The sequence below is a fragment of the Bufo gargarizans genome, chromosome 8 (assembly GCF_014858855.1).
Source record: "Bufo gargarizans isolate SCDJY-AF-19 chromosome 8, ASM1485885v1, whole genome shotgun sequence".
In the NCBI taxonomy this organism is placed as follows: Eukaryota; Metazoa; Chordata; class Amphibia; order Anura; family Bufonidae; genus Bufo; species Bufo gargarizans.
The window spans coordinates 181,351,005-181,364,845 of record NC_058087.1 but is presented as its reverse complement, the minus strand read 5'-3'; the positions used below and the strand labels follow the sequence as shown (position 1 = coordinate 181,364,845).

The following is a 13,841-nucleotide window of genomic DNA, read 5'->3' as shown; positions in this document are numbered from 1 at the left end:
GATGCTCCGGAGCCCCATACACAGCAGGGTTCTCTGAACTGTAGTGTTAGGCCTCTTTCACACGGGCGTCATTTTTTTTGCCCGGATAAGAGCCGGGTGCGTTGCGGGAAAATGCGCGATTTTTTTTGCGCAAGTGCAAAACATGGTCATGCGTTGCACTCGCGTGAGAAAAATCGCGCATGTTTGGTACCCAAACCCGAACTTCTTCATAGAAGTTCGGGCTTGGGATTGATGTTCTGAAGATTGTATTATTTTCCCTTATAACATGGTTATAAGGGAAAATAATAGCATTCTGAATACAGAATGCATAGTAAACCAGCGCTAGAGGGGTTAAAAAAAAATAAAAAATAATTTAACTCACCTTAGTCCACTTGCTCGCAAAGCTGGCATCTCCTTGTGTCTCCACTGCTGATGAACAGGACCTGGGGTGAGCTGCTCCATTAAATAGAGCTTAAGGACCTTCGATGACGTCACTCCGGTCATCACATGGTACGTCACATGATCTTTTACCATGGTGATTCACCATGGTAAAAGACCATGTGATGACCGGAGTGACGTCATCGAAGGTCCTTAAGCTCTATTTAATGGAGCAGCTCACCCCAGGTCCTGTTCATCAGCAGAGGAGGCACAAGGAGATGCCGGGCTTCGCGAGCAAGTGGACTAAGGTGAGTTAAATTTTTTTTTATTTTTTTTTAACCCCTCTAGCGCTGGTTTACTATGCATTCTGTATTCAGAATGCTATTATTTTCCGTTATAACCATGTTATAAGGGAAAATAATAATGATCGGGTCTCCATCCCGATGGTCTCCTAGCAACCATGCGTGCAAATCGCACGGCATCCGTACTTGCTTGCGGATGCCATCCGATTTTCACACACCCCATTCACTTCTATGGGGCCTGCGTCACGTCAAAATCGGAAAATATAGAGCATGCTGCGATTTCAACTGAACGCACAAGTGATGCGTTAAAAACATCGCTCATGTGCACAGCCCCATAGAAATGAATGGGTCAGGATTTAGTGCGGGTGCCATACGTTCGCCGCACGAAAAACTCGCCCGTGTGAAAGGGGCCTTAGGGTCCATTCACACGTCCGTAGAATGGGAGCGGACCTATTCATTCTCAATGGGGATGGAAAGAATGCGGACAGCGCACATTGTACTGTCTGTATCATCATTTCAGGTCCGCGGCTCCCCAAAAAATAGAACATGTCCTATTGTCCGCAATAGCGGACAAGAATAGGCATTTCTATAGGGGTGTCGGCCCGGTGTATTGCGGATCCGCAATACACTACGGATGTGTGAATGGACCCATAGACACACGTCTAATGGCCCTGGTTCATTTTGGTGGTGGGCTGCTCCACTGTAGGACGTCGCTCCGCCCTCACAAACCTTCATACCCGACATTCACCTCTCACATCCATGGCACGTGGTGCTCTGCAGATTCCACGTCATTCACAATGGTGACATTTGCCCACTCACCATAGACTATCACCACAGCAGCACGAGAACAGTTCATACTGTGCAGGTTCATAAATACCGAAAGCCGATAATCATCCCCCTTTTTACCCATGACAGCAACAGGGATGTGTGCAGACGGCCTATCACACCTTCTATACCCACGAGCCAGCTCAGCACACCTCCTATACCCACCGAGCCAGCTCAGCACACCTTATATACCCACCGAGCCAGCTCGGCACACCTTATATACCTACCGGGCCAGCTCAGCACACCTTATATACCCACCGAGCCAACTCAGCACACATGACTTCCTTCATGAGCAGCGCGCTGCTAACGCCGAAAGTAGGAAGAGTTCATAATAATAGGACCTACTGTATACATTATGTTGCTTATTATGGAACTTCTGAAACAGCCAGTTCCCATTAACCAGCAAAAAAAGTGAGTGCAGCTCTGGAGTATAATACAGGATGTAACTCAGGATCAGTACAGGATAAGTAATGTAATGTATGTACACAGTGACTGCACCAGCAGAATAGTGAGTGCAGCTCTGGAGTATAATACAGGATGTAACTCAGGATCAGTACAGGATAAGTAATGTAATGTACACAGTGACTGCACCAGCAGAATAGTGAGTGCAGCTCTGGAGTATAATACAGGATGTAACTCAGGATCAGTACAGGATAAGTAATGTATGTACACAGTGACTGCACCAGCAGAATAGTGAGTGCAGCTCTGGTGTATAATACAGGATGTAACTCAGGATCTGTACAGGATAAGTAATGTAATGTATGTACACAGTGACTCCACCAGCAGAATAGTGAGTGCAGCTCTGGAGTATAATACTGGATGTAACTCAGGATCAGTACAGGATAAGTAATGTAATGTATGTACACAGTGACTGCACCAGCAGAATAGTGAGTGCAGCTCTGAGGTATAATACAGGATGTAACTCAGGATCAGTACAGCATAAGTAATGTAATGTATGTACACAGTGACTGCACCAGCAGAATAGTGAGTGCAGCTCTGGAGTATAATACAGGATGTAACTCAGGATCAGTACAGGATAAGTAATGTATGTACACAGTGACTGCACCAGCAGAATAGTGAGTGCAGCTCTGGAGTATAATACAGTATGTAACTCAGGATCAGTACAGGATAAATAATGTAATGTATGTACACAGTGACTGCACCAGCAGAATAGTGAGTGCAGCTCTGGAGTATAATACAGTATGTAACTCAGGATCAGTACAGGATAAATAATGTAATGTATGTACACAGTGACTGCACCAGCAGAATAGTGAGTGCAGCTCTGGTGTATAATACAGGATGTAACTCATCAGTATAAGTAATGATTGAACACAGTGAGTAAATGTTTATATGTAGATTCATTTTATATGTGAACTGTAAAATAGGATCTGAAGGTGAACCTATGCTTTAAATATATAGACCCTATTTTTGCTGACTCCAAAAATAAGTAAGCAGCGGCCATCATCTCTTACACAGCTCAGTTATCCCTTTAAAAATTAGCCAAACTTTTACTAAAGCTTTCTAAATGGCCTGAAATAATTAATTTTATTAATTGATTATGCGCTCCAAGTCCCGTGTGCCCATTGCACTTCAGATTCAGTACATCGCTGACTTGCCGGTGGTGCAAGGATTCCACCGTACTGGAGCAACGGGGGCCACAGCGGATGTGGTAGAGGCAGGAGCACACATCGCTGCTCTTGCCTGTGCCCCCTCGGCCTGCACCAATGTGCTATGCAGGAATAGCATGCATGTGAAGCTGAGCGTAGCGGACAAGAGCAGCAATGTGTGCTCCTGCGTGTATGACCCCCATTGCTCCAGTACAATGGACTCTGTACATCGCCAACAAGTCAACGAATATACTGAATCTACAGCTAGGCACACAGGACTTTACGTACCTATTTGCTTAGTAAAACGACAAAATCAATTAATAAAGTATATGAGAAAAATGATTTTTAGGCCATTTGAAACATTTTAAAATAAACTTTAGTAAAAGTTTTGGAAGAGGGTATGTAAATGAGCTCCTAGTAAACTCTGGCTTATTTATTATCCAAGTCATGTCTCAAGGCCTGTTTAAAAGGTCGACCATTGACTTATAGGATAGCTGCCTTACATCTGGTGGCATCAGAGGCAGAGCTTGTTAAGGGCTCATGCACCGGACCGTATGGCTGTGGTGTTCGTATTGTGGACTGTAAATGGCGGGTTCGCAATACACAGACACCGGCCGTGTGCACTCCGTGGTGTGGATGCAGACCCATTGACTTAAATGGGTCCGCAATCCACCAGATACGGCCAAGGATTGGTAATCTCCTACCTCTTGCAGAGCGGAGGCATGGATCGGGGTCCGTGTCACCACACCACAAGATAACACACCGATCTTTTGTCGTATTTAGCGGATCACAGACCCATTCAAGTTAATGGGTCTGCATCCGCAAACAGAGTGGACGCGGCCAGTGTCCGTGAATTGCGGACCAAGCATCGGCCCTGAGAATTCCAGAGGAGCATTGCCTGCCCTTTAAGACTCCTCGCGTCGTTTAGGCGCTCTCCATAAGGCGATATTGTATCTCTAGTAAAGGTTTAGTTACTCTTTAACAGTTTTACAGCTAGTGGTGAAAGTATTTAATACCTGCAAGTTTTACAGCATCTTGAATGATCTACTCAGCTCACCCTGAGGCTTGGTCATCAGTAAGTAAGTCTTCTAGGAAAGCTGGGTGACCACCAAAATGACTGTGACAACTCGTCCCACAGATGTTGTCACCCAGCTGTCTCAGCCTCCTATATGTAAGATGAGTGCATTGTTTTGCGGTGTATCTCTGCTCTGGCTTAGAGGATTTGTCCAAGGGATAACGGTGATCTACATGCTATGGCAAACACAATACATGCAGGCTATATATGGACCGTACCATTCTGCACAGTGTCAGAGGGGTGCTACGGACAGGGAGCTCTGTGTAGTACTGTATATGGCAGGCAGCTAATATGGTAATTGTTCCAAAGTCAGCGCAGGGTTAATGATTGAAAGGATCAGACTCCTCCTGTGTCCTCCCTCTGACACTTCCTGTTCCTCCATGTGCCCTGGAAGGTAAGCACTGCACTATGTGCCATGGGGATATATAATATTACATTCTGAATGAGGTGGACAGAGCAGATTTTGAAGGGACGGCCACGTGATGAGGTTACGCTGCCTTCAAGGTGACCCTGATAATGCTCCATGTCCTGGATAGAGGCAGAGCAGCATCATGGGAGTTGTAGTTTAAGAGGAGTCAGTTAGACTCTGGGGATATCAGAAAGAAGAATGAATATTTAAAGGGAGACTCCAGGTTCCATGCAGGTCCCTCTGTAAACACTTGCAGCACTAGGGGTATATTCACACGTGGCAGATATTTCAGTTCCATTTATCTAAGGCAACTTTCACACCAGCGTTTCTATTTTCCGGTATTGAGATCCGTCATAGGGTCTCAATACCGGGGGGAAAAAAAACGCTTCCATTTTGTCCCCATTTATTGTCAATCGGGACAAAACGTAACTGAACAGAACCGAATGCTCCAAAATGCATTCCGTTCCGTTCTCATACTGGAGAGCAAACGACAGCATGCTGCGGTTTGCTTTCCGTCCTGGGATGTGGAGCAAGACGGATCCGTCATGACCCACAATGCAAGTCAATGTTTTCTCTGACACAATAGAAAAAGGATCCGCCCCCCCACTGACTTTCAGTGTAGTTCATGACGGATCAGTCTTGGCTATGTTAAAGATAATACAACCGGATCCGTTCATAACGGATGCAGACGGTTGTATTATCAGGAAGCGTTTTTGCTGAATCTGGATCCGGCAAAAACGCAAGTGTGAAAGTAGCCTGAATGGGGTTTGATTTAGCAGCTAGCTCCATACAGATGAATGGGATAGTCACAGAAATTAATGCTAAATGTGAATATAATCTAAGAAATTTAAAAAAGACAGTCCAGTGATAAAGTCCCATCTGCCATCTTTCTGTGGTATGTGGTGGTATATATGAATATACGCCACCGTCCCTTGTACTGAAAGGGGTCTTCCATCAGGACTGATATCTGTGACTAGGGAATGTCTCATCTCACACATTGATGGCATGCTGCTAGGATATGTCATCCATGCCAGATAGTAGCGGATCCCCTGGTCTCGCTCCTGTCTCCAAAGTTAAGGGCCAGCAAGTGTGTGTGTGTGTGGCCACTTTCTGTCCTCTGCTATGGGAGTTCAAAAAAATAGCTGAGTGCTGGCTCGGGTATTTCCGGAAGTCCCATAGAGATGAATGGAAAGTCTCGCGCGGCTATTTTCAAAAATACCATAATGATAAATGCTCCTGCCTGTACCGGATGTGCAGTGTGCTCTCCATTTTGGGAGTCCCTTTCTGGAGAAAGAAGTGGGTCTCAGAGGTGACATTAGTAGCATACTCTAGCGATATGCCATCAATGGGTGACGTGGGTCAATCGCTTTAAGCCTGCCATATACTTAAGATAGCTATCGGCTGAAATCCTCAGAGGAGAGTCCATGTGTTGTCAATAGATGTAGAGATAGAAGCTTCTGCCAGGCCCCTTTGGTGACAACCTATGTCCCTTGAAGACAAAGTATTAGGCATGATAAAGTCCAAAATACCAAATTCTTTCCCTTCATTTTCCATTGGGGAAGGGTTGGGACACCCTCTATACACGTTAGATAGCCGGTCCTGCCAAAATTGGTGGTACGACAATCCACCAATGAGGTTAGCCTGTAAAAACTAATTAAAACTAAAGACATATTGAGCTGTTGTCCACAGGGTTCTCAACTGACCTAACATTCAATCAGTGCTTTTAAAAAAATTTCCTTCTTTGAACACTTTGTTGTTTTAGGTAAAAAACTGGGACCTGATTTATTTCATAATGTATCTTTATAGGAGCATTTCTGATACAGAGCTCCAAATCCTCTGCATAAAAATAGATTTGAAAGATAACATTCAAGTGGCCTGCAGTCACCACTAGGGGGAGATTAGCAAGTCACTGCATAGTGTTTTATTATTGAGTTCTATGTATACTCCCATCGCCCTCTAGTGGTGACAGCAGACACACCGATTTTTATCTCTGTCTATGCAGGGGATTTGGAGCTCTGTATAACTTGAATTTTAATTTCCTATTAGTGTTGTGTATGCGCAAACAGGGGTGCGGCTAAGAGCAGAAGTAGGAAAGCAGGGGTGGATCACATAGACCTGAAGCTGGCCCTCCTTTATCTGTAGAGATTGCTTAAATCAATATAGGAGAATAGGGCCTAAATATACTGCTGTTCAGGCAGTGCGAGCGCCACATCCATTGGCGCTCATTTGCACCGGCCCAGTTGCACAGGCCAATGCAAACTGAATGTGGGAGCAGCAATTGCTACCGCAGTCATCACTCCCTCAATCAGTTTTATTGATTATGAGCAGCACATCCCTGATTAGACAAGAAAATGTGCTGCCGATAATCGGCATCTTTCATCCTGATGAAAGATACCCATCCGCCGACAAACAAGCGTTCCATCGGCTGCTTAATTACACAGGCCATCGTTCCCAATGATTGACTTGACAATAGTAAGGCCCTGTGATTGAAGGAAGATAAGTCTTAAATTTTATAATTATTACAGTCTTGTTTTATATTGTAGCGACTCCTGAGTCCAAAGACGATATGGCCTCCTCCAAAAATCTGAGTCGGTTTTGGGAATGGGGCAGAAAAATTATTTGTGTTGGAAGGAATTATGCGGACCATGCCAAGGAGCTGAAAAACGCGGTGCCCACAGAACCAGTGCTGTTCCTCAAGTCCCCTTCGGCCTACGTGCGGGAGGGCGCCCCCATCCTCATGCCTTACTACAGCAATAATCTTCACCATGAAGTTGAACTCGGGGTGGTGATTGGCAAAGGAGGTAAAGATATAGCACAGGCGAGCGCGATGGACCACGTGGAGGGATATGCCCTGTGCCTGGATATGACAGCTAGAGATGTACAGGACCAGTGCAAGCAGAAGGGACTTCCGTGGACTTTGGCGAAAGCCTTTGACACTTCCTGCCCGGTCAGTGACTTGATCCCCAAAGAAACCATAAAGGACCCTCATAATGTAAAGATATGGCTGAAAGTGAATGACATCCTCAAACAAGAGGGGAGCACATCGTCCATGATCTTCTCCATTCCTTTTCTCATCAGCTACATCAGCAGGGTCATCACCCTGGAAGAAGGAGACCTTATACTGACAGGGACCCCAAAAGGGGTGGCCGCTGTGCAGGAAGATGACGAGATGGTGGCAGGAATTGACAACATTATTAGCATGCGGTTTCGAATTAAAAAACAGTCCTAGTAAAATTAAAGGGAGTCTGTCAGCAGGCTTGACCCTCAAAACTGATGACAGCACTATACAGGTGAACCCCCGACAATCAGCGCTTCCTAGGCAATGACATCGTGTTCATCGGTCACATGTTATTTTTGGAGCTCGGTCCCATTCAAGTAAATGGGCCTGGGCTGCAATACCAAGTACAATTGGGGACAAGATTAGGACATGTTCTATTTTTTTGCGGAACGGAAGTGCGGATCCGCAAATGCGGATGCGGACAGCACATTCCGTCCCAGTTGAAAATGAATGGGTCCGCACCTGTTCCGCAAAATTGCGGAACGGATGCGGACCCATTTTGCGGACGTGTGAATGGACCCTAAATTTCCTGGAGCTGCATCTTTAAAAAAAATATAAATAAAAATTCTGCATTCAAAAATGCGCCATTACACCCAATTGTGGCCGCTGTGAAAATCACAAAAATTTCCGAGTCAGGTTCCTGTAGCTATGGTAGCACTTTATCAAATATTTTCATACATTTTAATGAAGATTTGTATTAATGAATCTAAAGGGATGCAAATAACATAAACAAATGGAATTATTTTTTTATTTTATCAATATGGGAAAAAAATAATCGACTTTACTTTTTGAACAGTTGCTTTGTGAATGTTAGGTGACTGCGGGAACATGGACAGGTTAGGGTTAATAAAAGCTGACTAAACCTTGGTGGCTTTGGTGTGTTTCGCTGCTTCCATGGGATCTGCTGCTTTGCAGGACAGAATGGTGACACGCAGCCCGCTCCTTGAGTTGCCTGCTATAGAAGCCTGAAAAGGGAGAGCATCCCATCAGCTGCGTTATAAATGTATCATGTGTAGGACCGGTACCTGGGGATGATGCTGCAATGGGTTCCAGGGATTGATCGGGGACAAATACGGGGGATAACGCTACTGGAGTCTATCATAGTCCTCGGAGTCACATTAATGCCATGGAGGAACAGAGAATGTTACAGTGGGCCACCTGTTGCATGTCTACCTTAAGGCCTCAGGCACATGACTGTATGTATTTTGCGGTCCGAAATTTGTGTGATGTCCATGTTGCATCATTTTTTTTGTGGACCTATTCACTTGTGTGCTTTTCGCATCCGTATGTTCATTTTGCAAAAAGATGTCTTATACTTGGCTGCAAAATGCGGACCATGAACCCATGGAAGTCAATGGGTCCTAAAAAAAAAAAATGTATATATATTTTGCAGATCTGCTTTTCTGGGACTGCTAAATACATACAGTCGTGTGCATGAGGCCTAGGGCGTGGAATTGCTGCTGATTTACAGTATAAGGGCTCATGTACACAACTGTGTGCTGGCCTTGCCAATGCTGCGGACCCCAAATTGCGGTCCACAATGCACGGGCTCCGACCGTGTGGCCTCCATCTGTGAACACGGACTTATTCACTTGAATAGATCCACACTGCAAAAAAGTAGTGCATGCACTACTTTTTTTGTGGTGCGGAGGCACTATGTAGTGCTTCCATGGGCTTCCGATCCATGCCTCTGTTCCTCACTGTATCTCCCGGATTGCATACCGCAATACGGGCACTGCCGGGCAATAGACGTGTGCATGAGCCCTTGCATGCATATGGTTGGGGTTTTTGAATGTATAGGGTGCCTTCACATGCTGCAGATTTTGTTTCAGTACTTTTTTTCGACTGAAAATCACTTCCCTTTATCTGAATGGGCCTGCAGAGATCCCTGTGCTTCCCACCAACACAACTCCATTCAGATGAATGGATCTGCTTTTTAGCTGCAAACATTTCTGTAACTAAATCTGCTCCGTGTGAAGGCATCCTTATAATCCCTGCACAAAATGTGGATTAAGTGCAAATTTTCGTGTGGAAAAAAACGCTGTGTAATACGATACCAGCAAAGTGTATGAGATTAGACAGCTCTTAACTACTTAATACTTAACTTTTTTCTTTGGTGCAGAAATTGACCTGCCGAGCAGAATTTGAAATCTGCAGCATGTCAATTGTTGCATCTCTCTTGTGCGGATTTCACCCTGTTCAATAGAAGGATGAGATCTGCGGAAAATCTGCATCAAATCAGCACCAAAAAACACAATTATGTGTTGCAGACTTTGGTATGAAAATACACAGAAATCCGCACGGAAATTCAACCTTAGTCCTCTTTCACACGAGCGATATGGATTGTGTCAGGATCTGTTCAAGAAAAAAAACTATGGTTTTGGTCGCAAGTTCAATCAGTTCTGTTTTCACACGCATGAAAAAGACTGAAGAATGACAATCTATTTCTCCTAGCAACCATTGGTAAAAAATGCATTGCATCCGGATGCCTTCCGTTTTTCACACAAGCGTCACTTCTATAGAACCAGAGCTGTGTGAAAAAAACGAAATATAGAACATGCTGCGATTTTTTTCTGAATGCAGAGAGTATACGTGAAAAACGACACTCACGGACACAGACTCATTAAAATTAATGGGTCAGGATTAATTCTAGATGCTGTGCGTTCACTACACACATCGCATCCGGACGGAAAACCCACTTGTGTGAAAGAGGCCATATGCTTCTGTATTAATTCCATTTTAATGAGTCTACTTTACTGCTGGAGTTGTGAACAAAGCCTAAGGGCTCATGCACACGACCGTTTTGCGGTCCGTTTTTCACGGATCCGTTGTTCAGTATCTGAGTTTTTTTTCTCTGATTAAGGGCTCGTTCACACGAACGTGTGAAGCCCGTGCCCGTGCTGTGGACCGCAAATTGCGGTCCACAACACATGGGCACTATCCGTGAGGCAGCCGCTTGGGGATCGTGGACCCATTCACTTGAATGGGTCAGCAATCCCTCCGTTCCGCAAAAAGATAGAGCATGTTCTATCTTTTTTGAGGTGCGGAGGCATGGAACGGAACCCCAGGAAGCACCCCCTAGTGCTTCCTTAGTGTTCCGTTCCGCATCTCCGAATTTGCGGACCCACTGAAGTGAATGCACACGCAAATGCAGTCCGCAATACAGCAAAGGGCAGCACACGTTCGTGTGAACGAGCCCTTAAGTCCTCTTCCTTTCCTTTATTGCACAAAACATCCATAGGGTTTCCGTATTTGATCAGAAACGGAAACAGTAACTTATTAATTACCAAACACATGAGCAATATGGGGCATAGCATTTCTACAGTATGGATCCGCAAAATACAGATGACATACGGATGTGTTCCATGTGCGTTCTGTATTTTTTGCGGACCCATTGACTTGAATGGGGCCTCGGACCGTGATTTGTGGACAATAATAGGATGTGCACTACCTTTTTGCGGGACGGAAATACGGAAATAGAATCCACACGGAGTACCTTCCGTTGTTTTTGCGGACCCATTGAAGTGAATGGTTCTGCTTAAAAAGAAAGGAAAACGAAAGCGGGAAAAAATACGTTCGTGTGCATGAACCCTTAGGCTAACTTCACAAGTCAGAGATTTTCATTTCAATGAAATCTGCATCAAATCCACAATGGAATATTACGTGGATTTTTATCTGGATCTTAATGTGGATCTGCAAGTAGACGGATTTAGATGTGGATTTTAGCATCCTTTCACTTCGATGGAAAAAATCGGTGACAAATCTGCGATAATGAATATGCAGCAGATTTCAAAATGGAATCTGCCTGAAGGGATCTGCACTAAAAAAAGCATATACCTCGTACACAGTGTGAGCAAAAATCCATTGAGTTGCATTGTGCTGTAATTTCCTACGGATTTACGATACGAAATCTGCAATGTGTGAACATAACTGTATAGGAGGCTTGGAAGGGCTGTGATGAGTGAAAAGTGCATTGTGTCTGTGAATGAGCCTAAGTTGCAATACCAGGCACAGTCCTTGGACGCGGATGGAGCTGTTTCTGGTACAGGAAGGCTGAACACTTTTTTGTAATTTCACACAGAGTCTCAATGGAAGAGAAAACCTTGCATTTGTGGATGCACCAAGATGGCCGGCACTGGGGCTGACTTTCTGATAAAGTCCTCAAAGTAGATTTGGCCAATATATTAATTGCGGTTAATGTCGGGTCTACGGCAGTGTGACTGGAGGGAGACAGAAGCTTTTATGTGACAGGTCTCTTCAAGATTTCTCACCTTCAAATAGATTTTGCAGCGTTCCAGCAGAAAATTCCATTTCAAAGATGTCTTCTGGTCTTCTGTTAAATTGAAAAATCCATCTACCTAAATCAAACATGTGGAAATACGCCATGAGAAGTCATTACTAGTCCTCCGACGGGAAGCGCCGGCAATTACTCTTCCTGGCAAGGAATTAGAAGTGATGTATTATGCAGAGTCATTTTAAATGTAAAATAAGTTGAGCAAAACTTACGGTGCATGATAATGTGTCCTCTGCCGCGCTGCCGGATAAGTTACCAGACAGGGTCCCGGTGTGATCAGTAATGTCCACTTGTAAATCCAGAGTTGTGAACACAGATTTAAGGTCTGCGGACGTTTCGCTGCAGAAAGTATAGGTGCAGCCTCTTGATAGATCTGTGACTGGGTAATGGCATTGTGAGCTGCATGAAAAATGATGGTATTAAATACTAAGCAGAGGGATTTGGCGGGGGGATAAAAAAGTCCCCCTGTCAGTCCTTCCCAGACCCTCCGACACCATAGTATGGAAATAATCAACCAATCCATGATACAATGCTGAGCCCCAGACAATATCTTCCCCTCTTTGACAGCAGGGAGCCGCTGGCTGTGCGTATGATTATAGGTCAGTTAAAAATATTAGAGTCAATTAAAGGAGACCAAAGGTGTACAAACCACGAGGCAACCCAGGTGGCTGTTATGGGCCCTATGAGAAAAAGGGCCCAGTCATGGTTATTCCCAACCTGTGCCAAGCCCCCGACAACTGAGAAGCTGCATTGCTGACCAATATGAATAAGGCCTGTTTCACACGAACAATACGTATTCTCTCAGGGTCTGTTCAGGAAAAAACTGATGGTTTTTGCATGCAAGTTCAGTCAGTTCTGTCTGCGATGGCGTTCCAATAAAGGGTGGGATCTGTGGCAAAACCGCATCAAATTAGCACCAAAAAACGCTGTTAGAAAGTGCAGATTTTGGTGCAAATATTTTGTAGAATTGCACATAAATTTCAGTGTGGATCTTATGTGCGTTCACCCGCCTTAGGTCACCTGCACACTTTGCAGAATAAGAGCAGTTTTTCTGCACAGATTTCCATGCAGAAAAAACACAGTGTAAGACCTCATGCACACGACCGTTGTTGTTTTCCGTTCCGCAAAATGGGGTTCCGTTGTTCCGTGATCCGTTTTTGTTTCCGTGTGTCTTCCTTTATTTTTGTAGGATCACCAGATATGAAGGAAAGTAAAAAAAAAGTCTAAGTCAAGTTTGCCATGCAAATGATAGGAAAAAAACGGACGCGGACGCGGATGACAATCTTGTGTGCCTCCGCGTTTTTTCACGGACCCATTGACTTGAATGGGTCCGCAAACCGTTTTCCGTGAAAAAAATAGGACAGGTTATATTTTTTTGACAGACTGGAACCACAGATCACGGACACGGATGACAAACGGTGCATTAGCCGAGTTTTTAACGGACCCATTGAAAGTTAAAAAATCACGAAAAACAGAACAACGGACACGGAATGAAACAACGGTCGTGTGCATGAGGCCTAAGGGCTCATGCACATGGCAGTTGCCCGGCCGTGCAATACTTGGGCATCAGCCATGTGGACCACGGATCACAGACCCATTCACTTGAATGGGTCCGCAATCACGGAGATACGGAATGGAGGCACGGATCGGAAGCACTACGGAGTGTTTTTTCTGTCCGTACCTCCGCACCGCAAAAAAGTAGTGCGGATCGTCGGCTGCCCCACAGTCAGTTCCCATGCATTGCAGACCCGGCTAGCACGGTCGTGTGCATGAGCCCTAATACAGTACCAGCAAAGTGCATCAGATTAAGGGCTCATGCACATAACCGTATGCCCTCCGAGACATACGGTCTGTGAGCGGGCCATATATCCCAGAGCGGCATACATCGTGCGCACGGGAGCGCACAGCATCATA

The 13,841-nt window shown here is 44.9% G+C and overlaps 2 protein-coding genes across 2 annotated transcripts in view; one reads left to right on the top strand and one right to left on the bottom strand.

Annotated features, from left to right (window-relative positions):
• Nucleotides 1-4,448: 4,448 nt before the first annotated feature.
• FAHD1 (fumarylacetoacetate hydrolase domain containing 1) lies at nucleotides 4,449-8,029 on the top strand. Its single transcript, XM_044304325.1, has 2 exons — nucleotides 4,449-4,560; nucleotides 7,119-8,029. The coding sequence occupies exon 2, from the start codon at nucleotides 7,142-7,144 to the stop codon at nucleotides 7,802-7,804; it is 663 nt and encodes a 220-aa protein (XP_044160260.1). The 5' UTR covers nucleotides 4,449-4,560; nucleotides 7,119-7,141; the 3' UTR covers nucleotides 7,805-8,029.
• Nucleotides 8,030-8,079: 50 nt separating this feature from the next.
• Nucleotides 8,080-13,841, bottom strand: part of MEIOB (meiosis specific with OB-fold) — a 133,784-nt gene continuing 128,022 nt past the window's right edge. Inside the window, exons 9-11 of the mRNA XM_044304935.1 lie at nucleotides 12,140-12,326; nucleotides 11,905-11,991; nucleotides 8,080-8,598 (exon numbers count right to left, since the gene is read on the bottom strand). Coding sequence (XP_044160870.1) covers nucleotides 8,491-8,598; nucleotides 11,905-11,991; nucleotides 12,140-12,326 — 382 coding nt within the window. The 3' untranslated portion in view covers nucleotides 8,080-8,490. The remainder of the gene's footprint in view (nucleotides 8,599-11,904; nucleotides 11,992-12,139; nucleotides 12,327-13,841) is intronic.

Coding starts and splice junctions, on each gene's coding strand:
- FAHD1 (XM_044304325.1), top strand. CDS start 7,142: ATGGCCTCCTCCAAAAATCTGAGTCGGTTTTGGGAATGGGGCAGAAAA.